The following is a 19,932-nucleotide window of genomic DNA, read 5'->3' on the forward strand; positions in this document are numbered from 1 at the left end:
CGTGACGGAGTAACTGGCAAGGTTGAGGGAAGAATATACGATCAAAACGGCCATCATTTTTTTATACGTTCATTGTGTGAACTATTACGGAGATTGATACCTGCACCGTTGGCGTTCTTAGTGTTCTGTATTCGGCAACCAACAAATACCAAAATGTGAAATTTTGGCATTTGTTGGTTTCCTTCTCGTCGAATCAGGCGAACGGAACTAACAATAGCCAATAGCTAAACTGGCGTGAAAGTTTTCGTACTCATGTCTTTCCAATATGGCCGTAACTTTGTAACCATTTCTGCCTCCGGTACGTCAATCTCCACCCACCCAATACGCCTCATCCCACTGCCACCCAATCCACCAATACCCAAGCTCTTTCAACCACCACCGCACTCCCCTACGCAAACACATCTGTAGCATACCTCTCATTCCTGATCCCTTCAAACCACTCCTTCGCCTCTTCAACACTCTTCTCCTTCCCCATCTCCTTCGCCCTCTCCAGCATCATGCGCAACGCCACATCCTTAACCGCATCACCGACCTCGCTGCTCCCACAAACAAAGCACTTACCGCCCTTCTCAAACAACTCCACCACTTCCTTGCGCTCCGCCCACAGCCGATCTTGGACGTACTTGCACCCGTTCGTCTTGTCAGGCTCGCGGCTGTACGCACGCCGGACCTGCACCGCGCCCATGGCTTCCCAGCGCGCGAACTCGTCGGCGTAGAGGTCATCGCTATTCGGGGAGTGGCAGCCGAAGAAGAGGAGCGCAGGGGCGAGGACGCGCCCGGCGCCGAGCTGCGCGGCGCGTTCTTGGATGAAGCCGCGGAAAGGAGCGAGGCCTGGGTCTGACTGTTAATATATTTCCTCCGGCCCTTCATCCCCAAACTATGTGTAGAGGTTACAAGGGAGAAATGGGGGCGGAGCACTTACCTGTTCCGGCAGCGATGCAGATGACGGGCACATTCTCCGAGTCCTTGGGAAGGTGGAACGCCTGGTGTGAAAGGCGTACGGAGACATGAAGTTTGTCTCCCTTGGTGAGCTGAGATAGATAGCTTGATGCCACTCCGACGAAGCGACCTTGACCACTCATCGCAGGCTGGTCGAGGACGGAATAGGTCAGTGTGACGTGGGATGGGTTCCAGAGAGGAGACGAAGAAATTGAGTACTGGCGGACTCGCATAGGTGGCTGCATTTGCAGGAACGGGCCGAGTGGAAGAGAAACTGAGGGGAAACGTTCCAAGAGGTCTAAGACGGAGACGCGCCTCGCGCTGATTTCTTCGGTAAACGCGGCGCCAGAAAGGCGCGTGAGCTCGGATTTGATCGCTTCGTCTTTGGTGGCCTCTACCAGAGATAGAATGTTGCGCTTGCTTGCAGGCTGAGCAAGTTCGACATATGCCCCTAAGACGTCTGCAGCAGGAATTGGGAGATTAGTTGGTAACGTCGTGGGCCCAGCTGCTGCGATCGTCAACATGCTATCCCAAGCGAGACCAAAGTACTTCATAGCACGATGAACGTTCTCCTTTGGATTAAGAGGTAAGAGTGCAAGGTAGTCACCAGCCGAATATGTCATATCAGATGGCAGACTAATTTCGACATGTCTCTTCTCCGAGACTCCAGGAGCGGATAGAACTTTAGTGTTAACAACATGTGCTTCTCGTACATCTTGGCGTAAAGTAGACGAACGCGGAGATGAAACATCAACTTCAAGGCTTGATTCGAAAGCTCCTTCGGCAGGCATATCTGACTCTCCGTATTGCTTGACCATTGCAGGCCAGAAAACTTGGTCCTCCCAAGTCTCAAAGTCGGTGAAGATGTCTCCAGCTGCTGCATCTGCTGCCCCAAGCGGTGCAATTCTTTTAGCTCCTCGCTTCTCAAAGAGCTCATCCACAAGCTTAGGGATTTTGTGGAAGGTGTGTGCCCAATCATGATGCCCGCACCCGAAGACTGAGTACGATACATTCTCTAGCTCAGATCCTTTTAGGGCTTCAAGCCAGTTGACAAAATGTGCGGCATTATCAGCGGGTTGGCCTTCGTAGGACGCGGTAGCGATAAATATTGGCTTGCTAGTGGGTATGTTTTCCTTGGCAGAATCCAACGTATTCATTATCTCAGCATGGAAGCCATGGCTAGAAGCATCGCTCGCTAGCCTCTGGGCAAGGGCTTCACAAGTGCCAGTGTTGGACCCATAATAGATTGCCAATGGCTTTCCCTTTGCGGCAGACTTCTTGGTCGGTGCTAATTGTCCTGTAGGCTTTTTCGTTGTTTGCTGGGCACTAATTGATGTCGATGCCAGAGCCCGCTCAAGAGATGTTGGTGTAGCTTGGTGTCTCAGACGCGCTCGCATGTAGAAACCCTTGGGTTTGATGGTTAACGTCTGCTTCAACGCAAGTTGGTATGAAGGATCCTCAGCGGTAAAGTTGAAGTTCTGTAGAAGGATGGCAACCACTAGCAAAGCTTCCTGCCAGGCAAATGGCCTTCCAATGCAAGCACGGGCTCCGTTACCGAATGGCTTCCAGCAATTGGGAAATTCTTTGTTGAGTCGGTCAAATTCAGCGTCTAGCATCCTCTCAGGACGCCATGCCTCGGCGTCCTCGCCATACACCACCGGATCCCGGTGCACTTTTGGAAGGAAGGCAATGATCGGTTCGCCCTGTGCTAAATTGTTAGGGGCTAGCATTAACCTAGAGGTCTATCTTGAGTAATCTTGCCTTCGGAACCTCGTATTTGCCACCGATGATGGTATCCTCATGCGCTTGAAGAGCAATAGCAGGAGCCGTAGGGGTGAGCCGAAGTGTTTCTCTCAAAATCTATACGTGTAAGCACTTGATAGATGCGGAGTAAATACTCAGCATACCGCATTGATATATGGGATCTTGGAAAGCTGTTCAACAGTGATGGGTCCCTTTCCAATAACATTGTCTACCTCTTGTTGAGCCTTCTGATACGCGGCCGGATTTTTTAACAGGTAGTAAAACACGAAGGACAGAAGTCCCGATGTTGTTTCATGCCCAGCAATCAGAAAAGTGATCATGTTGTCTGTCACACTATCGTCACTCATTTTCTCTCCTGTTTTAGGATCCGTCCCGTTGAGCATCGCATTGAGACTGGCTGAAGTTAGCAATAGCCAGGCGAAAGAATCTATACTAGCAGGCTCTCACAGATCCTTTCTCTCTGTTGGATGTTCGCGTCTAGCTTTGATGACTTCATTACTTGTCCTTCTAAGAAGCTCAATATCTTCGCTATATTTTTGCTGAGCCTGTTGGTAGAACATCTGAGTAATGGCAGGACGTCGAGCTCGATCACCAGACTCTTTCAAGAAATCTGCCATCGCTTGGATGAATGGATGCATGGTTTCATAGTAGTATGAGTTGAATCGATAGTCCATTGCACATAGTGCGATAGTATCTAATGTCAGCCTAGTGAACTCGTCGGTAACCGGAATCACGTAATCTGGACCATGTCTAGCCCTAGATATCGAGTCAATATAGCTCAACGTATAACTAATTTAGAAGGATGTAAGTTTCATACCATTTCATAACTAGCTGAGTTGCGATGTCCTGTTGTCATTAGCCGCAAGTCCCAATCACGAGGAGGAGAATGGTCTCCCGAGACTTGAACGACTGGGAAAGGGCGTAGTAGTAACTGCATACATGCATTTCATCGAACATCCCTCTAATTGAAAGAGGGCCGAACGCAGGAATGAGGATTCGGTGAGCAATTCCTTTTGATTAAGTAAGCTTTCATTGCATGTATGGATATTAGGATCCCACATACCCCAATTCTTCTCTTGGGCTCCGTATGCAGTAAAGAGACCATCTGAATCAAGTTAGAATATCCTCTCGGATTCATCTAGGTCCCTGCTGTACCATGAACTCCATTTCGGACCTGCTCGAGACCTGCAGAAACGATCTTGCTGAATCTGCTTTCATCTGATACCTCGTTCATCAAGGCTTGTGAGCCAATGACTACCCTGCTGCTCCCTCCAAGAGAGAACCGGTAGATCGGCCCTGAGGATTGCTGTTAGTCTTATCCATAGGCAAACACTAGATAGCGCCAAAGCAAGATAGCCTTTAATAAATCATCTAGCACTTCTGCAGTCCCCTTAGCAAAGTAGAAGAACGAACCATATATATCAGCTAAATGAGAAAACGACTTGACAGGAAGTTCCGAGTCGATATCAGCAATGTTTCCAAGGAGTGGGAGCCCTGGGGGACTTGGGATAGGAACGGTCTCAGGCATCTTGGTAACTTTTGTCAATTCAAACACCCTAACAGAGGGCAGATTTATATCAATGAGAGGAATTCTCAAGTAGTTAAAGACGTAGTCAGTAATAGGCTCCTTCGCTGTGGCAAGAGTGGTGTGTCGGTTCGCCCGATCCGCCGAGTCCGTTTCGCGTGTTCGAAAATGCCTCGGTGAAGCCGTTGGACGAGGGGAGCTAAGAAGCTTTGGAGAAAAGCCAATTCTAGCAATACGCCAGGTTTTGTCTCGAATCTTGCTTCTGGATCGGAGCTATGATCACCGCTGCCTAGTTTGAGCGAAGTGATGTGCCCCACCAACGGGCCGTGCGCGGCGGTGGAAAAAACATGTGATAATCCTATTTATCCAAGGTGCTCGACTTCCCAAGAGCTTACTTTTTCAACATCTCGGAGCATAATAAATTTTCTATAACTACACATAGCCTTTGTTTGTGCTCATTAGTAGAAATAGCCGCAGTGGCTTTACGTGGCGCCAATACATATGATCTGCTGGCAGCTCGACAGCAAGAGACCCTTGACTGAGAGCCAATGACCATCTTGTCTTCTGTGTGCGATGACTAAGATATCTGAAGTATGGCTGTATCACATATTCTGATACGTGCGTAGCAGACTTAACTGTGCAGATCCATCCTTTTAGGTGATAAGCTACATCATCACGGTGATGGATTAGCGCTTTATTCTCATCACGTTCTCGCCATTATAGCGTCCGATATGACATCCCATCTATATTAGATGGAAACGTCGCCCCGTTTGCCTAATTCGTAGTTGATGCCTTATCTTTAGTGAACTCTCCTCACAACCAACTGATTCCCAGATGATCAGAGCAAGTAACGTAGTAGAGAGTATACGTTCAGATTGACTCTGCCTTTTTGGAATTTTCGCATAGTTCCAGGCCTCGAGGGCTAATGGCTCTGAAAGTCGTTGATATGCGGCAAATGTTCACTGGTGAAGATCTCGTGAAAGTTTCCTACTACTGCTGATTGTGATATGCTTTATGCTCTTAACGTAACCTGATACTCTTCTCGACCTGCATCAGACCTTGAGACCTTCCAGCGTAATAACGACCCACTCCATCATCTCATGCGGTGACAACTGCTCTTTCTCCTGCTCCTCATCGTACGTCAGACACCGCTCCACTACAGTTCTAAAGATTGACCCAGTCTTGGACCCCAATGCGGGTACTAGTCCTTGAATTATCTTCTCTTTAAAGATAGTGTGGCTGTACCTTGGCTTATAAATAACACGGATACTTTTCCAGAGCCCAATTTCAAGAAGGATGAGGCCTAGAGAGTATATATCGAAAGATTTGCGGTAGCTCTGTCGCCACATCCCAAGTGAGTCGGGGTGCCTGTATAGGTCCTGGCCGTCGCTGAATTTGGGGTCGGCCGTCATTTCTGAGAGGCCATCGGGCCGAGAGCTGTCGAAGCCAACAACGTAGGGAGAGGTGAGGTCGTGCTGCTCGGAGGATTTCATAGCCGGGTTCTCGAAAAAGAGAATGTTGGAGCTGCTGAAGGATTTGTGTAGCCAGTCTAGTGAGTGGAAGGACCAAAGAGCGACAGAGAGCGTGTGGGTGAGTTTGAAGCGGACGTCCAGATTTGGGGTTCTCTTTCCACCATCTTCAATGACGGCTGAGAGGGTCTCATAAGGAGGTATTGAGGCCGACGCTGCCTCTCCGCCGTATGGTGGTCTGATATGAATGATACCATATCGATTGTTTGCAGTGTCTTCGCTGTAACCAAGGCAATCTAGTGTGTGAAGGTCTGGATGCCGTGAAGAGCATGAGTGAAGCATCCGCGCAATATTATCAACTCTCTGATAGAGGTGGAGTCTTGCATCTAGGGTCATTTCCGGGTCCCAGTCTATCCAGTCAACAAGTATCGGCACATCTTCTGAGGCAGCCGTTCCCTTAGGGGCATTCAGTGGCCGCTGATAGACCGCTCGAACACGTCGCGAATCGGCCTTTTCGTTTGAATAGCCAGTCAACCTCCATATTGGGATTTTGAGTTCCGAAGATGAGAGGATCTTCTTCGAGGGCTCCTTTGCATCCAGATTTATCCGCAGCTGCTTCAAATGAGCAAGCGCGTTGAGTCCCGGGTACTTCCCACTAGCGGCCGACTCCAGCAATTCCAGATGCTCAATGTCGCGTTGGGCGGTAGACAATAATTCGTTGGTCCACGTCCGCTGGAGAGTGGCGACCCGAGAAGGTGGGAACAGTTTCTCCAGTCTGTCGTTATAATATCCAAGCTCTTGCAGAAAAGCATCGAATTTGTCTTTATCCGCAATGACCCATTTCGCCCTCAGCCCTGCCATGCCCATCTCCTTCTTGAGTTTACCGCTGAACGATGGGCTCGTTGGCTCCGCTGCCGTTTTCCACGCCGTGTACGCCTCTTTATCCACGCTTCCGGGAGCCTCCTCTTTGAGCCCGTATTTCCCTTGCAACTTATGGCAATCCAGGATGGTGGACAGCAGTTGCGTCAGTATATCCTTTGCCAAATCCCTTAACCCTTCCCACGCGGTCGCAGAAAGATGAGCCTCGAATTTCCCTTCCACAATCCCCCACTCGCGTCCCCAGACCCTAAATCGCATTTCCTCAATCTTAATCTTGCACACGATGCGCTCGCTGTCCTTCCCGAGGTTCTTCGCGCTCGAGAAGACATGATATCCCGTGATACAGCCATTGTAAATCTGGCCCAATATACCTACCGCGCCCACGATGCCGAGAGCGAGGCCTGCAACCTCCATTTTCTAGCCAATAGCTAATCTATCATGCTGCGCCTCGGTAGACACGGGACGTCAGCCATCGAAATAAGGCTCCAGAAAGGAAAATTAAAGATTGTACTGCGACGCAAAACGAGTAACGTATTGCGCTTCGGCCTGATCTGAAACGCGGGTGAAGGAGCTTTTCCTGGGTAGGCTTGCAGGCCGTGCGATGGCGCTGGAGCCAAGTTTATGAAAGGGTCGTCTGCAGCGACGATCGCCTCCAAAACGAAACACAGTCAGCCGCTCCTTCACTCCTCGTTGGCTGCTGCACAAGCAAGCCTAAGGGCGTAGCAAGATGAGCCACCTTTTGCAGGACTGAGACTACAAGACACGCTGACTCCCGATGTCGCGTGCGGGAGGCCAGGAACCAGCTCGTTCTCCTGCTCTTTGTACTTCTCTAGCCTGCTTCGTTACGGTTAAGAGTCCTCCTGGTGAGAGGATAGTTGTTTTTGGTCATGCTTCTACTCTCGCTATTTCCCGCGTTTGCCCTTCTCTCTTCAGTCGCCGGCGATCTTATTGGCAGCTTCCAACGATGTTGGCAGCAGTGTATCGACAATAGCAATCTAGGTTGTGGAGGATGGGATGTTCCATGTGAGCTCGATTTCACCCCCGCTCCCAGGAAAAAAGAAAGAAAATGCATGCGCTGTCAGAAAGCCAAGAACTATCCTAACACTCCAGCTCCCCAGGTATCTGCAAAGCTAGCAAAGGCACATTCCTCACTGATACTGTCTCCTGCGCGCGCTCCAGCTGCGACAGCAGCGATTGGGATGTCGACCTTTTCCTGGGGCCTCTCGAGCTCGCCTGCGATGTCGTTGGCCAGCGCATTCCCGACTCGGTCATCAGCAGTGCCCAGTGTGCAGCGACTGAAACTTCTCAGCCGAGCTCGAAGTCGGGGGCCACGCATGAGTCCAAGTCACACCACTCTCAGGCTGCTCAGACCACGGATTACATCACTGAGACGTACACTACGACCATAACGCAGACGACGACGAACAGCGCCGGCACGACCATCTACATCATCGTCCCGGTTATCGTCGAGCCGTCGACGGTTATATATGGAAAGACATCCACACTGACTGATAAAGGCGTTACCGCCAGTACCATAGTCTCCGAGAGCACCATCCTCGTGTCTCCCGTCCCCTCAAGCGGCGCCTCCGCCACCTCCTCAGCTGCAGCAGTAACATCAGTGGCCCAGCAAGCCGGCGGGGCTCAAAGCTCCACCTCTAGCTCCAAAAAGGCGTCGCAGACGAATAATAGTAATGGTAGTCCGTTTACAAACCCGCAGGCGGCGGCGAGTACGCAGTCGAGGTCGTGGCTGCTTGCCGCCGTGGGTCTTTTCGTTGCACTGTTCTAATTCTAAATTCGAGGCTTTGGGGTCTCTTTAAAACTTGAGGCATGCTGCATGGTTGGGGTTCAATGTTTCTTCGAGACATTGTATATATGGGATTAATGTCTGATACGCATATGGGGGACAATGGGATGGACCAATTCGGGAAAAGAATTTATATGAATTATCCACTAGTGGAATAAATTTCTATATTTCGGCCATACCTTAGTTCATGAAGAGAAATTGAGTAAAATTAGAGGGTTCAGATATCATCCTTCTGATATGACATTACCCTTTTGTTATGATATTCGAGAACAGAGTATCTACAGATGATTGCGCATTTAGAGTGATGTTGGTGCTTTAGTGACCTCGACGTGCTAATTGCGTGTGCTACAATTTCCCTGTGGCCCAAAATCTGTATGGAACTTCTGATTAGCATTGTTAACCCTATACGGTCATTAAGGACAAGGTTTAACTTTATGCTATTTCAGGGAATGTAAAACTAGCAATCACATGCGGTTGAAGGATGTAACTTGTTAGGCTCAACTTTTCAACCCTGAAACACAAACTGCATTGTGTCAAAAGATCAATATGACGAGAACCTGGGAACTGGCTAGCTTTAATAGCAGGTTGGACAATGTGTTGGAATTCTAATATTTTCGAAATCGTTGAAGGAGGGTGTGGTCAGATATGATCAAGCATATGAGTGATTCATGCAGTGGACAAGAGAAAAACGACGCTCTTAAGATAATTCGAAGGTCCTTCACATAGACTTAAAGGAGCCTTGTCATGAGCGAGACCCGCACAATTTCCTGAAGTTTGCCCCAAAAGTATTATGACTTTCAACGTAACGCCATGACGCGTCGGTATCAGGCTAGTTGCTAATTATGTGGAGTGTTGATCAAGGCGATCCCACCTCGTGGACTAGTAGGGGCCTCAACACAGCTGAATAAGTAATTTCGCATAAAACTGTCTCACAAAGGCTCGGCTTTCAAGCCAGAGATGGTACGGCGAGAGGATCTGAGTGGCGGAATAACCTTATGCTAACGCTGGACGCGCAAGAGGCTTCCACAGCATGAGAAGCTCTCGGAGGATCTACCCGATGGTGTGATGCACAGAATTGGAGATCCCTCTGTTCGTTGCAGAAGAAAATAGTATAGCTGTGACGAACTCGATAACCAGGATAGTGGATAAGGGGACGTTGAGAATGAAAGAAATATTAGGACAGGTGGCAAATCTTACTAGAAGTATCCAGGAAACGCTTCTGGATATTCATCTAGACAATATTGCAAAGGTTTCTCTTGAGTAAAAGCCGTCGATGACCGCCGGCGCTAAGCCATATGCGGCCCACGCAGGATTTTCAGCGCCCGAAACTACTGAGGCGGAGAGTGAGCCATGCTATTCTTAGCCGAACACCACGCAATTCGCTTTATTGCAACGGAACCTTGTGCGCATCTCGAGAGTGTGGCATAGCTACTAAATGTTCTAGAGATCATGCCATGTGAAAAGGGGTGGGTTTGTGAAGCGCTCTGCCTGTATCCAGAGAATTCGGCGCGACAAGAGACTCGAGAAACGGTTCTCTGGGAGACTGGTGCTCGAGCGTTCCCGCAGTAACGGTGGCTTGTTTTCATGCTGCATGTTGGATGGTTGGAAAACTATGAAACAACGCGAGGCGGGGGACGCTTAATTTTTTTTTTTTTGCTGGAGGCGGGACAGCCAGCCTCTCACCAATCCAGCCGTGCGATTTCTCGCACATCGAAAACGCATCCTTCTGCGAGGCGTAAGGACCTCCAAGAGCCCATTGCTAGGATGCATGGGATTACTGCAAAACCCAGTCTTTCGCGGCACAGGGCTGCGTTGCAACTCGTGGCCAGTGGATATGGCCAGGGGGGCGGGTTATGGTTGGTTGCGAAGGCGTCAGCGGCAGGGGTGGTTGCTCGGTGAGAAAGGTGGCGCAGGTTGCACGGGCCACAAATGAAAGGAGGCAGGACGGGAAGCTTGAGCTCTGATCATCCCCAGAAGCTTTTAAAGGCACACCTTGTGCCTCTGCAACCATCATCTCACTCCAAATTTGCTACTCATCATCACATAAGAAAGCCACCTGGTGCCCTTACTCTACTATCACTCAATTGAACTTCGTGAACTACTATCACTATAAGTAAACATATACCACTCACCCAATAACAATCCTCAACACCGTCGCCATGCGCGCCTCAATCTTCATCTCTGCCCCCATCTTCGCCATTGCGGCTCTTGCTCAGTCTGATTCCTCTGCTACTCCCGTAAGTTGCCTACCATCTCAACAATACCATCTCAACAATCACCTAATAATCATCTAGTCTACAGTCTCAACTGTCTCATATGACAACCCTTTCACGTCCTATCTCACGCAGACAAACTCCCTCGGCGTCATCACTGGCCAACCCGCCGTTGTCACCACTCAGCCTGACGTCGTTACAACCCAACCCGCTGTCGTGACCACGCAGCCGCTCCCAGCAACCCTCCCCGCTCTTGCCTCTGGCTTCAACACCATTCTTGTCGGCAACAGCATGAACCAGACCTCCACGATAGTCGTCTCCGTTGGTAACGCCACTACCTCTATCATCACCCCCGTATCCTCTACCCCCGCCAGCGGCAGCGCAGGCGCAACAGGTAGCGGAGCAGCTGCCTCCGGCGCATCTGGTGCGACTGGCACCGCTGCCTCTGCAAGCGCAACCCACACTGGTGCTGCATCGGCTCTCCAGGTCGCTAGCGGCGTGTTCGTGGGTGTTGGCGCGTTCGTCGCTGCGTTCTTGTAGACGCGTGTCTCTCCAAAGTTAAAGAATAGAAAAAAAAGAGTGTTAAATATCCGTACTTTACTTCTCCGATTGTCCATACTTACCACCAATCTTGCACGGGAAAATAACGGTCTGGGAAAACGACCAGGCAGGGAAATCTAGGAATTCTATGTCGCTTGAGCGTTGCATTGCCTGCGGGTTCGGGACTCGGGAACAAGGGTAGGAATCTGGATCTGGGTATCGCGCTGGCACGTTATAATTGTTAATTTATGGTTATGCTAGGTGGGATACGATATTTAATGGATAGCTTTGATGTTACGAGTGCTGTATGTAGGACCCGATGCCGCGCCTTAGAGCGATGGCCAAATCGAAAAAACAATTGATACAATATAACAAAAACATGCTTCTTACTTGCCGGTGATGTTAACTATATATTTCCTAGCTGTATTCTGGCTTTTCGCCTTGCGGTTTTTACGTGGAAAGTATGTAGCCACACGACGACGTATGGCTTCTCGATGCCACAGCAACACCTCAACTGAGAGTTGATGGTTGGATGCTCTCTTTTATTTCTTCTTTGCTGTTTCAAACTTAGTGTTTTGACAATATATTGATTATTGCTGCTGCCAGTCTCATTACCTTCGCTTTGCTAATCGTGCTCTTTCACTGTTCTATGCCGTGCCTAGTGTCGCTCTGTCATATCCATTCCAGTAAAGTCTAGATAGGTACACCTTAAGAGAACAACAACGATTCGTATGTCTCTAGAAGTTTAGACCAATAAGCTATTTTAGGTATCCTTAATTAGAATATTAGTACCATAAAGACCAAACTTCCACAACTTATCCCCTTTCACACATCTCACCTCCAACTATACACCTCACCCACTTGCCCTTGGCATCCCATTCTTCTTCCCCCACCCCCACACCTTGCCCTCCATATCCGGCCCAATAAACAACCACGCAAGACTCGTCACCCACCCAACCATGGTATCCCACACGATGTTATCCCTCGGACTCCCCTGCATCGCGCTAACCCGCATCAACTGACCCAACCAATTCGTCGCAACCATATAGTCCCCCCTCTCCAACCCCTTAATCGCCGCGATCGCAACCTCGTCCTCGCTCTGCCGCGGGTCCGACTCCTCCAGAATGCGCGTGACGTCGTGCTTGGTCTCTCCCTCGGCATCGTGGCCCGGTGACAGGATCGTGCCGGGGTAGATGGCGTGGATCTGCACGTCATAGGGCGCGGGCGGGACGCCGGTTTTCGAGGTGGCGGAGCGGCGCGCGCCGTTGTACAGGTTCAGCTCGGAGCGTAGCGAGTCGGCGAGCGAGCGCAGCGCCGCTTTGGACGCGCCGTACGTGCCGTAGCCGGCGATGTTACAGAAGGCGATGCTGGAGGAGGTCAGGACGAAGTGGCGGGGCGGCTCGGGGGCCTTCTTTGCGGGCGGGGCGGTGGCGGAGGACGAGGTGGTTGGTTTCGAGGTAGACGTTGTGCTGGTGGAGGGATATAGCCATGCTTTCAGCGTTGCGTGTGCGAGGTAGGTCGCTGCCCAGAAGTTGACGTCCATCTGCTGGCGCATGGTTTCGATCGAAGCGTCGAGGAAAAGAGAGGGGATGGCGGCGCCGGCGTTCGCCCAGACGATCTCGGGCGTCTGGCCATTATTCCAGGCTGTGGCTTCGGCGAGGATGCGGGCATTTTCGGCGGCGGAGGTTAGGTCCGCGCTGATGTAGTGGAAGCGTTGGGTTTGCGGTTTCACGGCTGCGGCCTCGTGGGTGTTAGTGGACTGCGGAGGGTGGAGTGAGGTTGCAAGTGAAAGGGGGGTCTACGGAGATATATTCGAGCGCAGCTTGGAGTTTCTTTACGTTGCGTGCTACAATTATGACATTGGCGCCCCTCTGGGCGAGAAGCTTGCCCAGACCTCTTCCCATGCCCGTTGAGCCTCCTGTGAGGATAACCGTCTGTGACAACAAGTTAGCAGAGCTCGGCGAGATTGGCGTCGTAAATTATTCCACCTACCCTCCCATCCACAGGGAAATGGTTCTTTCTCGAGAAGAACCCCATGATGTCAAGAGAGAGTACTGCAAGAAACACAAGCAAAGCAATTGAAGCCCAGAACAAACCTAAAGCCATGGAGTAAAGGAGAGATCTCACGCGCACTACAAGTAAACCCTAGGCTCATCTGCTAGAAATGAAGTCTGCGAAAGCTCCATGCCAAGCTGTTAGCGCCAATGGCCGAAATGGCTCACCGCCGGAACAGATGCGCCGGGCCGCCGCGAATAGCTTGAGCCGAAATTTTCCTGAGCACCTTGACGACCTCGATTAGAAATTTGCTGTGGTCATGGCGAAGAGAAAGGCGGGCGGTCAGCCTTATGGGCTGTCAAAGAGCAAGGATCAAGAGAAGCAGAACTCGAAGCTTAATATTAGCACTTACGAGGACGTTGCGGACTCAGAGGACGAATTCCATATCAACCAGGACAAGATTCTGCTAGATGAGGGGCCAGAGGCAAAGCGGAGGAGGAAATGGAGGGAGCGAGGTGAGACCCTCCGCTGAATTTTTGGCTTTAGTATCATTTACTAGCTTCTTGCAGACGAATTCCTTCAACCATCGGACGAGGAAGTCCTAGCGTATAGCAGTCCTGAAGACGAGGAAGAGCCAGATGTCGAAAATGACGATGACTTTGACGATGGCATGTCTGATAATTTGGAGGCTAAGAAGAATGCACAAACAGACGAAGAAGACGAGGAGATTGGTGGCTGGGGTCCGTCAAAGAAGGACTACTATAATGCGGATGCAATCGAGACCGAGCAGGATGCGCTGGATGAGGAAGCTGAGGCTCGGAGAATCCAGCAAAAACATTTACAAGGCATGACTGAAGCTGATTTCGGCTTTGACGAGAACGAATGGCTGGGACAAGAGGTAGAGGAAGAGGTCAAGGGTGTAGACGAGGCCGGTGACGTGGTTACTGAGGTTTTACCACAACTTCAAATCACGGATCAAATGGGTGCGGACGAACGTCTGAAGTTACTGAAGACAAGGTACCCCGAATTCGATCACTTGGCCAAGGAGTTTCTGCATCTACAATCTCTTCACGACGAGCTTTCACTTGCTGCCACTGCAGCGGAAAATATGCTACGATTACGGACAGGACGTAATGGCCATTCTAAGGACTCTTCGATGCATATTTCGCCTCCGATAGCGGTTGTCAAATATCAGGCACTTGCAGCTTATCTAGCAGCTATGGCTATGTATTTCGCCCTTCTCACTTCTACCTCTAACGAAGATGGATCCGCTGCCCTGGCAAAATCCCCCGTTGAGTTGCGAGATCATCCAGTCATGGAAGGTCTAGTCAAATGCCGGCAACTTTGGTCGAGAGTCAAGGATCTTCGTATTGCAGACCCCATTGTTGATCCGGCCAATGGTGGCGAGCTTACTGCTATCGAGGAAGAATCTGATGCAGTAGGCGAGATAATTCCGATAACGAAAACTACTGAGGAATCAAATGGCGAGAAACGGTTACGCAGGCCGAAGAAAACCAAAGCGCAGCGCGTTGCCGAGGCAGCACAGGCTGAAGCCGAAGCACAGCGTACTGAAAAGATGCGGAAGACGGAAGAAGAGCTTGCTACGCTTGCTTCTCTGACCGATAAAGCTGCACGTCGGAAGGTTGCCAAGCCTAAACGTATCAACGCTGCTGCCGACACCGGGAATGCAGACGATTCCGATTTCGGTGATGAAACTGAGCTCACAGCTCATGAATTAGCAGAGAAAGCGAGAAAGAAGAAGAGTCTGAGGTTCTACACTTCTCAGATTACCCAAAAGGTCATCAAACGTGGTGCAGCTGGGCGAGATGCAGGTGGTGATGCGGACATTCCTCATCGGGAGCGTTTACGAGACCGGCAGGCCAGACTTCAGGCTGAGGCTGAGAAGAGAGGTAATAAGAAGCAGGGACCCGGTGATGAACTTGGCGGTGAAAGTGACGAGGAAGACCGAAGGCAGGCGAGACAAATACGTGGCGATGAAGGGAGCGACGAGGATTATTATGACCTGGTTGCTGCAAGGACCAACAAGCGGAAATCGGACAAACAGGGACTTGCAGAAGCTTACGCACAAGCAGCTCGGGAAGGCGGCCGGGTGGTCGAATCGGAGAAAATTGGTGCAGACGGCAAGCGCGCGATTACCTACGCTATCCAGAAGAACAAGGGCCTGACGCCGAGGAGGAAGAAGGAAGTGCGAAATCCGAGGGTTAAGAAGAGACAGAAGTATGAGGAAAAGAAGAAAAAGCTGAAGAGTGTTAGACAGGTCTATTCAGGTGGAGAGGGCAGGGGCGGGTACAAGGGCGAGTTAACGGGCATCAAAAAGGGCTTGGTGAAGAGCGTGAAGCTGTAGATAGCGCATTGCCAGCTATTAAGAGCCTAACAGGGCCTGGGGACTTCGGGGCCGAAGAATGTCACACTATGCTGATTGATTCGCACATTATCTTAAGCACTCTTCTCAATGAGGCCAAAGAGACCGTGACTCTCGTGCTGCATCCCATCTGAAAAATGGGGGTTCTTTGAGGGCCCAATCAGCATGGCTGAATAGACGAATTGAATGACAAGTCAGCCTAGATTCCAGGTCGGCGTGTGGGGATCGGGCATGTGCATGGAGTCAGACTATGGGGATCGGCACGGGATCTTCGCCGATAGGATGAGGACGTCTCACGCTGCGTGGCGAAGTTTGAATGTCACGGTGGACGACAGAGCAGTAACGTCACAAGACGATGGCCTTCGCTTGCCAAATGATTTCGCCAGCTCGAAGCGCCCTCGCCGCCTAGAAACGCCAATTGATCTAATTAATTCAATTGAACCACCGCTGCAAAAACCGCCATCCCTAGCACCTGATTACCTTAAATTCCTGGGCACGCACACGATAATGAGCCTAGTTGACTCTGCTCCTGCGCCGTGGGCTTCACTGACTTCCTCATTACTCTTCTCAATTCTATTTAACTAGGTTCGCGGCCCTCTCTAATTACTGCTCCGGGGTTACAACACTCACTCTGACATACTTATGCGTTAATACAGCCCATTGACAGGTTGTCATACTTGTTGTTGCATTTTTCAGATGGAAGCACCACACGAGCCAATCATGGCCTCCTTACTCTCACACCTCACAGCCTTCACAGTGTGTTCTGAACACCCTGCCGTCATACTATTTCTTCGTCTTCTCCTCCTCGTAATTCCAATTTCAGTACTCTATCTCATCTATCGCGACTACAATGCCTTCAAATCACTCGGGCCAGGCGGCACTCCCTCAACACCTCTAGGCTACCTTAAAATCAAAGTCCTCGGCATGTTTGCTCTTGGCAATGTCTACAAGCCAGCATCAATTCCGTCTCACTTCCGTCCTCAATCTGGTTACCTGACCACGCTTCCCGAACGCGTTGGGGTCAGACCTCGAGTCACAGGTATCGCACCTCAACGCCAGCAGGACCAAACGTCTTCTCCAATAATCTTCAATGCTCTCTCCGAGGCACTGAGAGAATTGGCACAGCAGCCTAAAAATCAACTTACAGAGAAAACCTCATGTTTCGAAAAGCACAGCGCTGGACTGTTCGCTCTTACACCAATCACTCGCACATGCAGAGGCGAGGTCTGCCATGCACATCCTAGTGATGGCAGCTTGCATATGACACTACACCCGGCAGACGCGAAGTTAGTGCTCGAGAGAGGCTGGGGCGAACGACATCCATTAGCGAAGGGTGGATGGTTCCGGCGATTCGTACCGAGGGAATTCGTCATGATCTACGCACCACGAGATGAGAAAGAGATAGAGATTGTGGTAGAAATCGTCTGTGCGGCTGCCTGGTGGGTTAGTGGGATTAACGTTGGCACCATCACCGGGTTGGAGCTCAAAGACCAAAGACTACGGGATATTGATGTCGACGCCGAAGCTCAAGCGACATGCTGGGGATGTCGGAAGAGGCTGTGTCAGAGGGGGGACGTTGACCAGATGGTAGCCAAGGCGTGAATATGGAGGAACAACAGTGCTCATTGCACAGAATTGACATAAATTGATAGCATGGTCCTAAAATTGGACCGCGCCTAAAGAGCCGTGGTCGGGTGGGCTAAGATGAGAGTATTTTAGGGAGCTGGCAGATTGGTATTCAATACTGCTCTCCGAGAATAAGATGGCATAGTCTACAAACCATAGGATTAGCATAGTACTTTAGCATAAAAAATAGCAGATACCAAGTACAAATTAAATACTCGATTGCCTAGCCTAGTCAACATACGTCAATTCCCTGAGTCTATAATCAACTCAAAAATGGCACCATCCCAATCCTCCCTCAATCAATCAACCCTTCGCACCCTGCCTAACCCAATCCGCAAATTCCTTCCGCAGACCCTACGCAGACCCATGTTAGCCCAAATTCACGCAAGTCCCTTAGACGTGATTTTCATCCCATCGCAACTTCCCACTCCTTGAAAAACTCACCCTAACATCCAAAAATCCCCTTCGCTCCTCAAGCCCACGAAACGGATTCCCATTCCCATCTCCAGGTTCTCTCCGCTCATCCTTCTCCACCTTGCCCGCCCACACGCTCCATCGGATGGGTTTTAGAGCCGGCGCGGCGAGTACGACGCCGATGCAGACGATCAGCACGGCCACGAGCAGCTCGAGGATGATGTCGAGGGGGAGCTGCGCGGTGGGAGACGCGCTAGCGGTGGAGAGGCTAGCGTGTGTGCTGTGCAGGGAGGAGTGCTCGTGTGCGGAGTAGACGCTAGAAGGTAGTATAGTCAGTGGAAGGTTGAGAACGAAGATGGAAGAAAAGGTGCGGGGAGCAAGGCATGGGAGGGAGCGCATACGCGTGGGTTAGCAGGATTAGGCCGAGTGAGTTGATGGAGGTAGAGAGTAATATCATTTTGGAGACAGTTGGGGGGTGAGGTGGGTCGGTGGATGCTAGAGGTTTGTATGCGAAGTGAGGCCGGAGGTTTGGAGAGGAAGGCTTGTATGGTGGGCCATACTTACAGTCGCTTCGGAAAGAGACGATCAAATGTCAGAAACCATGATCAAAAATAGAAATTTGCCGAATCCTCACCTGTTTGAGCCCTTTTTCCGTACTCGCGCATGCCACCACCCATCCTCTTATTATTACCTTATATTTAAAGCCATGGGCAAACCTGCCTAGTCAACTGAACGGAAGTCGATTATACAAGCTCTAATTAACCTTGGCAACGACGATTTCTATATAGAAGTTAAGACCCGCGTTCCCTAACCTACTCTTTAATGCTAGAGGGTAAATTTAAGGAAATATAGCTAGATTAATCCACTAATTAAGGTAAGTAGTAGGCTACTACTGCCTATGGATAAGGCTCCAGATATATAACGTTAGGTATTATTAATATTAACTTATTAACGCGTACCTTAGTGTCAGACCGTAGAGACGCACCTGCCGTAACCGGCTTGGCGCAGGCGAGGCGCAGGCGAGGCGCCTACAAAACGTAGTCGCCCCGCACCTGAGAGCAGCAGAATTCAGTTCTACAAGTTCTACTTCATCAAGAATTAAATACCTATTGCATTCCGCTACTGTTGTTACGTTGCTACATACCTTAGGACCTTGGCGTCCTAAGGTATACTAATCTTTACGGTATAATCCTATACCGCTTCCCTACTATAGTTAAACTTATAGCTACCAGCGCCTTATCTAACGCTCTTCTAGGTAGACGGCGATAGAATTCTCTAGTAGTAATTTAAGATTATAACCTTCTTCTTAATAGCAATAGGAATAAAGTTAGGAAATAGATGCATTCCTATCATTTTAGGGCTGTTAAAAACTATAAGAATGCGTTTTAGCTTATATATATAACCGAAATAGAGCGCTTTAATAGTCGCTTATACTTCTACTACGTTAACAATAGAATTAATCCTTTAATTATTATGGTAGATCTAAGTAGAGTGCCCCCTGTTATTATAGAAGGATAGAGTTATATAGAGTTACCTAAAGAACTATGGGACAGAACTAAGTAAATAGAAAAACGCAAAAGAGCTATATCTAGAGGGTCTATATAGGTACTTATTGCTAGTAATAATAGGTACTTTATTATATTTACGACCAGCGTAAAAAAGAAGTCTTTTACCTATAGCGAATAGACTATTTTAATAGCTTTAATATCCACTAGAAGAGTATTAAAGGTAATTATTTAAAGGCGTCTAGGGTCTAAAGTACCCTAGATAAATTATTTAAAATAAAAGCTAATTAATAGATCTGCTTCTGCAAGCTAATTTCATTTAAAAACTATATTATAACTATTAAAAAGCTACCCTAAAAGGTCTAGAGGCTAATAGTATAAAGGGTACCCTAGAAGTCGCTAGTAGTAACCGTTAAATTATAAGTATCCTAAATTATTATCTAGTTGCTATTAAGGAAATATATAATAGGCTTATATAAATATAGCGCGTAGTATATAGGCAGGTTAAACTTATAGATAATGTCTTAATTAATAAGGTTAATTTAATACCTATTATTGTATAAAGTATATAGGCGGACTTTACCCTAGGGGGTATTAGTCGCAATATATACCACAATAAGTTTCTTTTTCCTTCTATATTAAGCCCTAGTTATTATTAAAAGAGATACACTACTAGGGCTTTAGGTTTTCCGAAAGCCAACTATTACGGCTTAAATAAATTAAAGCTTAAACAAATTGTTTATACTAACTTAATGGTATAGGCGAGTCGTGTCTAGGGGCACGAAATACGTATAGTATCGTATACTCTTTTAGACGGTAGTGACTGTCGATTCTATTAAGGTAGGCTACGTAGTCTATATACTAACGCACCTCCCC

The 19,932-nt window shown here is 49.2% G+C and overlaps 8 protein-coding genes across 8 annotated transcripts; 4 read left to right on the top strand and 4 right to left on the bottom strand.

Annotated features, from left to right (window-relative positions):
* Positions 1–388: 388 nt before the first annotated feature.
* K441DRAFT_685213 (NADPH-cytochrome P450 reductase-like protein) lies at positions 389–4,231 on the bottom strand (the record flags this gene model as incomplete). Its single annotated transcript, XM_067651857.1, has 10 exons — positions 389–831; positions 923–2,642; positions 2,701–2,799; positions 2,847–3,096; positions 3,151–3,459; positions 3,521–3,549; positions 3,643–3,713; positions 3,767–3,808; positions 3,859–3,972; positions 4,117–4,231. 10 exons carry the CDS (start codon positions 4,229–4,231, stop codon positions 389–391), a joined length of 3,192 nt encoding a protein of 1,063 aa, XP_067506966.1.
* Positions 4,232–5,280: 1,049 nt separating this feature from the next.
* Positions 5,281–6,960, bottom strand: K441DRAFT_430935 (uncharacterized protein; the record flags this gene model as incomplete). Its single annotated transcript, XM_067641640.1, has 1 exon — positions 5,281–6,960. A coding segment is annotated over one exon (1,680 nt), but the record flags the coding sequence as incomplete, so codon positions are not given.
* A 283-nt stretch (positions 6,961–7,243) lies between these two features.
* K441DRAFT_655316 (uncharacterized protein) lies at positions 7,244–8,629 on the top strand. Its single transcript, XM_067647833.1, has 2 exons — positions 7,244–7,599; positions 7,695–8,629. Exons 1-2 carry the CDS (start codon positions 7,464–7,466, stop codon positions 8,360–8,362), a joined length of 804 nt encoding a protein of 267 aa, XP_067506968.1. The 5' UTR covers positions 7,244–7,463; the 3' UTR covers positions 8,363–8,629.
* Positions 8,630–10,372: 1,743 nt separating this feature from the next.
* K441DRAFT_694070 (uncharacterized protein) lies at positions 10,373–11,603 on the top strand. The gene is made up of 2 exons (XM_067652694.1): positions 10,373–10,617; positions 10,675–11,603. Exons 1-2 carry the CDS (start codon positions 10,540–10,542, stop codon positions 11,131–11,133), a joined length of 537 nt encoding a protein of 178 aa, XP_067506969.1. The 5' UTR covers positions 10,373–10,539; the 3' UTR covers positions 11,134–11,603.
* Positions 11,604–11,795: 192 nt separating this feature from the next.
* Positions 11,796–13,261, bottom strand: K441DRAFT_655320 (3-ketosphinganine reductase-like protein). Its single transcript, XM_067647834.1, has 3 exons — positions 13,126–13,261; positions 12,936–13,067; positions 11,796–12,874 (listed from the first exon to the last, which is right to left on the bottom strand). The coding sequence occupies exons 1-3, from the start codon at positions 13,237–13,239 to the stop codon at positions 11,987–11,989; spliced, it is 1,134 nt and encodes a 377-aa protein (XP_067506970.1). The 5' UTR covers positions 13,240–13,261; the 3' UTR covers positions 11,796–11,986.
* A 152-nt stretch (positions 13,262–13,413) lies between these two features.
* On the top strand, positions 13,414–15,849 carry K441DRAFT_694072 (uncharacterized protein). The gene is made up of 2 exons (XM_067652695.1): positions 13,414–13,643; positions 13,698–15,849. The coding sequence occupies exons 1-2, from the start codon at positions 13,448–13,450 to the stop codon at positions 15,491–15,493; spliced, it is 1,992 nt and encodes a 663-aa protein (XP_067506971.1). The 5' UTR covers positions 13,414–13,447; the 3' UTR covers positions 15,494–15,849.
* A 463-nt stretch (positions 15,850–16,312) lies between these two features.
* K441DRAFT_427386 (uncharacterized protein) lies at positions 16,313–17,113 on the top strand (the record flags this gene model as incomplete). Its single annotated transcript, XM_067641592.1, has 1 exon — positions 16,313–17,113. A coding segment is annotated over one exon (801 nt), but the record flags the coding sequence as incomplete, so codon positions are not given.
* A 110-nt stretch (positions 17,114–17,223) lies between these two features.
* Positions 17,224–18,418, bottom strand: K441DRAFT_362800 (uncharacterized protein). The gene is made up of 5 exons (XM_067641393.1): positions 18,186–18,418; positions 17,953–18,120; positions 17,582–17,867; positions 17,379–17,491; positions 17,224–17,283 (listed from the first exon to the last, which is right to left on the bottom strand). The coding sequence occupies exons 2-4, from the start codon at positions 18,006–18,008 to the stop codon at positions 17,441–17,443; spliced, it is 393 nt and encodes a 130-aa protein (XP_067506973.1). The 5' UTR covers positions 18,009–18,120; positions 18,186–18,418; the 3' UTR covers positions 17,224–17,283; positions 17,379–17,440.
* Positions 18,419–19,932: the final 1,514 nt, after the last annotated feature.

Source organism: Cenococcum geophilum, assembly GCF_001692895.1.
Source record: "Cenococcum geophilum 1.58 unplaced genomic scaffold K441scaffold_9, whole genome shotgun sequence".
Lineage (NCBI taxonomy): Eukaryota > Fungi > Ascomycota > Dothideomycetes > Gloniales > Gloniaceae > Cenococcum > Cenococcum geophilum.

Coding starts and splice junctions, on each gene's coding strand:
- K441DRAFT_655316 (XM_067647833.1), top strand. CDS start 7,464: ATGCTTCTACTCTCGCTATTTCCCGCGTTTGCCCTTCTCTCTTCAGTC. Junction 7,600..7,694: donor TGGAGGATGGGATGTTCCAT/GTGAGCTCGATT, acceptor CCAGCTCCCCAG/GTATCTGCAAAGCTAGCAAA.
- K441DRAFT_694070 (XM_067652694.1), top strand. CDS start 10,540: ATGCGCGCCTCAATCTTCATCTCTGCCCCCATCTTCGCCATTGCGGCT. Junction 10,618..10,674: donor CTGATTCCTCTGCTACTCCC/GTAAGTTGCCTA, acceptor ATAATCATCTAG/TCTACAGTCTCAACTGTCTC.
- K441DRAFT_655320 (XM_067647834.1), bottom strand. CDS start 13,239: ATGGCTTTAGGTTTGTTCTGGGCTTCAATTGCTTTGCTTGTGTTTCTT. Junction 13,068..13,125: donor ATTTCCCTGTGGATGGGAGG/GTAGGTGGAATA, acceptor TTGTTGTCACAG/ACGGTTATCCTCACAGGAGG. Junction 12,875..12,935: donor CTGCGCTCGAATATATCTCC/GTAGACCCCCCT, acceptor AACACCCACGAG/GCCGCAGCCGTGAAACCGCA.
- K441DRAFT_694072 (XM_067652695.1), top strand. CDS start 13,448: ATGGCGAAGAGAAAGGCGGGCGGTCAGCCTTATGGGCTGTCAAAGAGC. Junction 13,644..13,697: donor GAGGAAATGGAGGGAGCGAG/GTGAGACCCTCC, acceptor AGCTTCTTGCAG/ACGAATTCCTTCAACCATCG.
- K441DRAFT_362800 (XM_067641393.1), bottom strand. CDS start 18,008: ATGATATTACTCTCTACCTCCATCAACTCACTCGGCCTAATCCTGCTA. Junction 17,868..17,952: donor CTAATCCTGCTAACCCACGC/GTATGCGCTCCC, acceptor ACTACCTTCTAG/CGTCTACTCCGCACACGAGC. Junction 17,492..17,581: donor GGGGATTTTTGGATGTTAGG/GTGAGTTTTTCA, acceptor GGGTCTGCGTAG/GGTCTGCGGAAGGAATTTGC.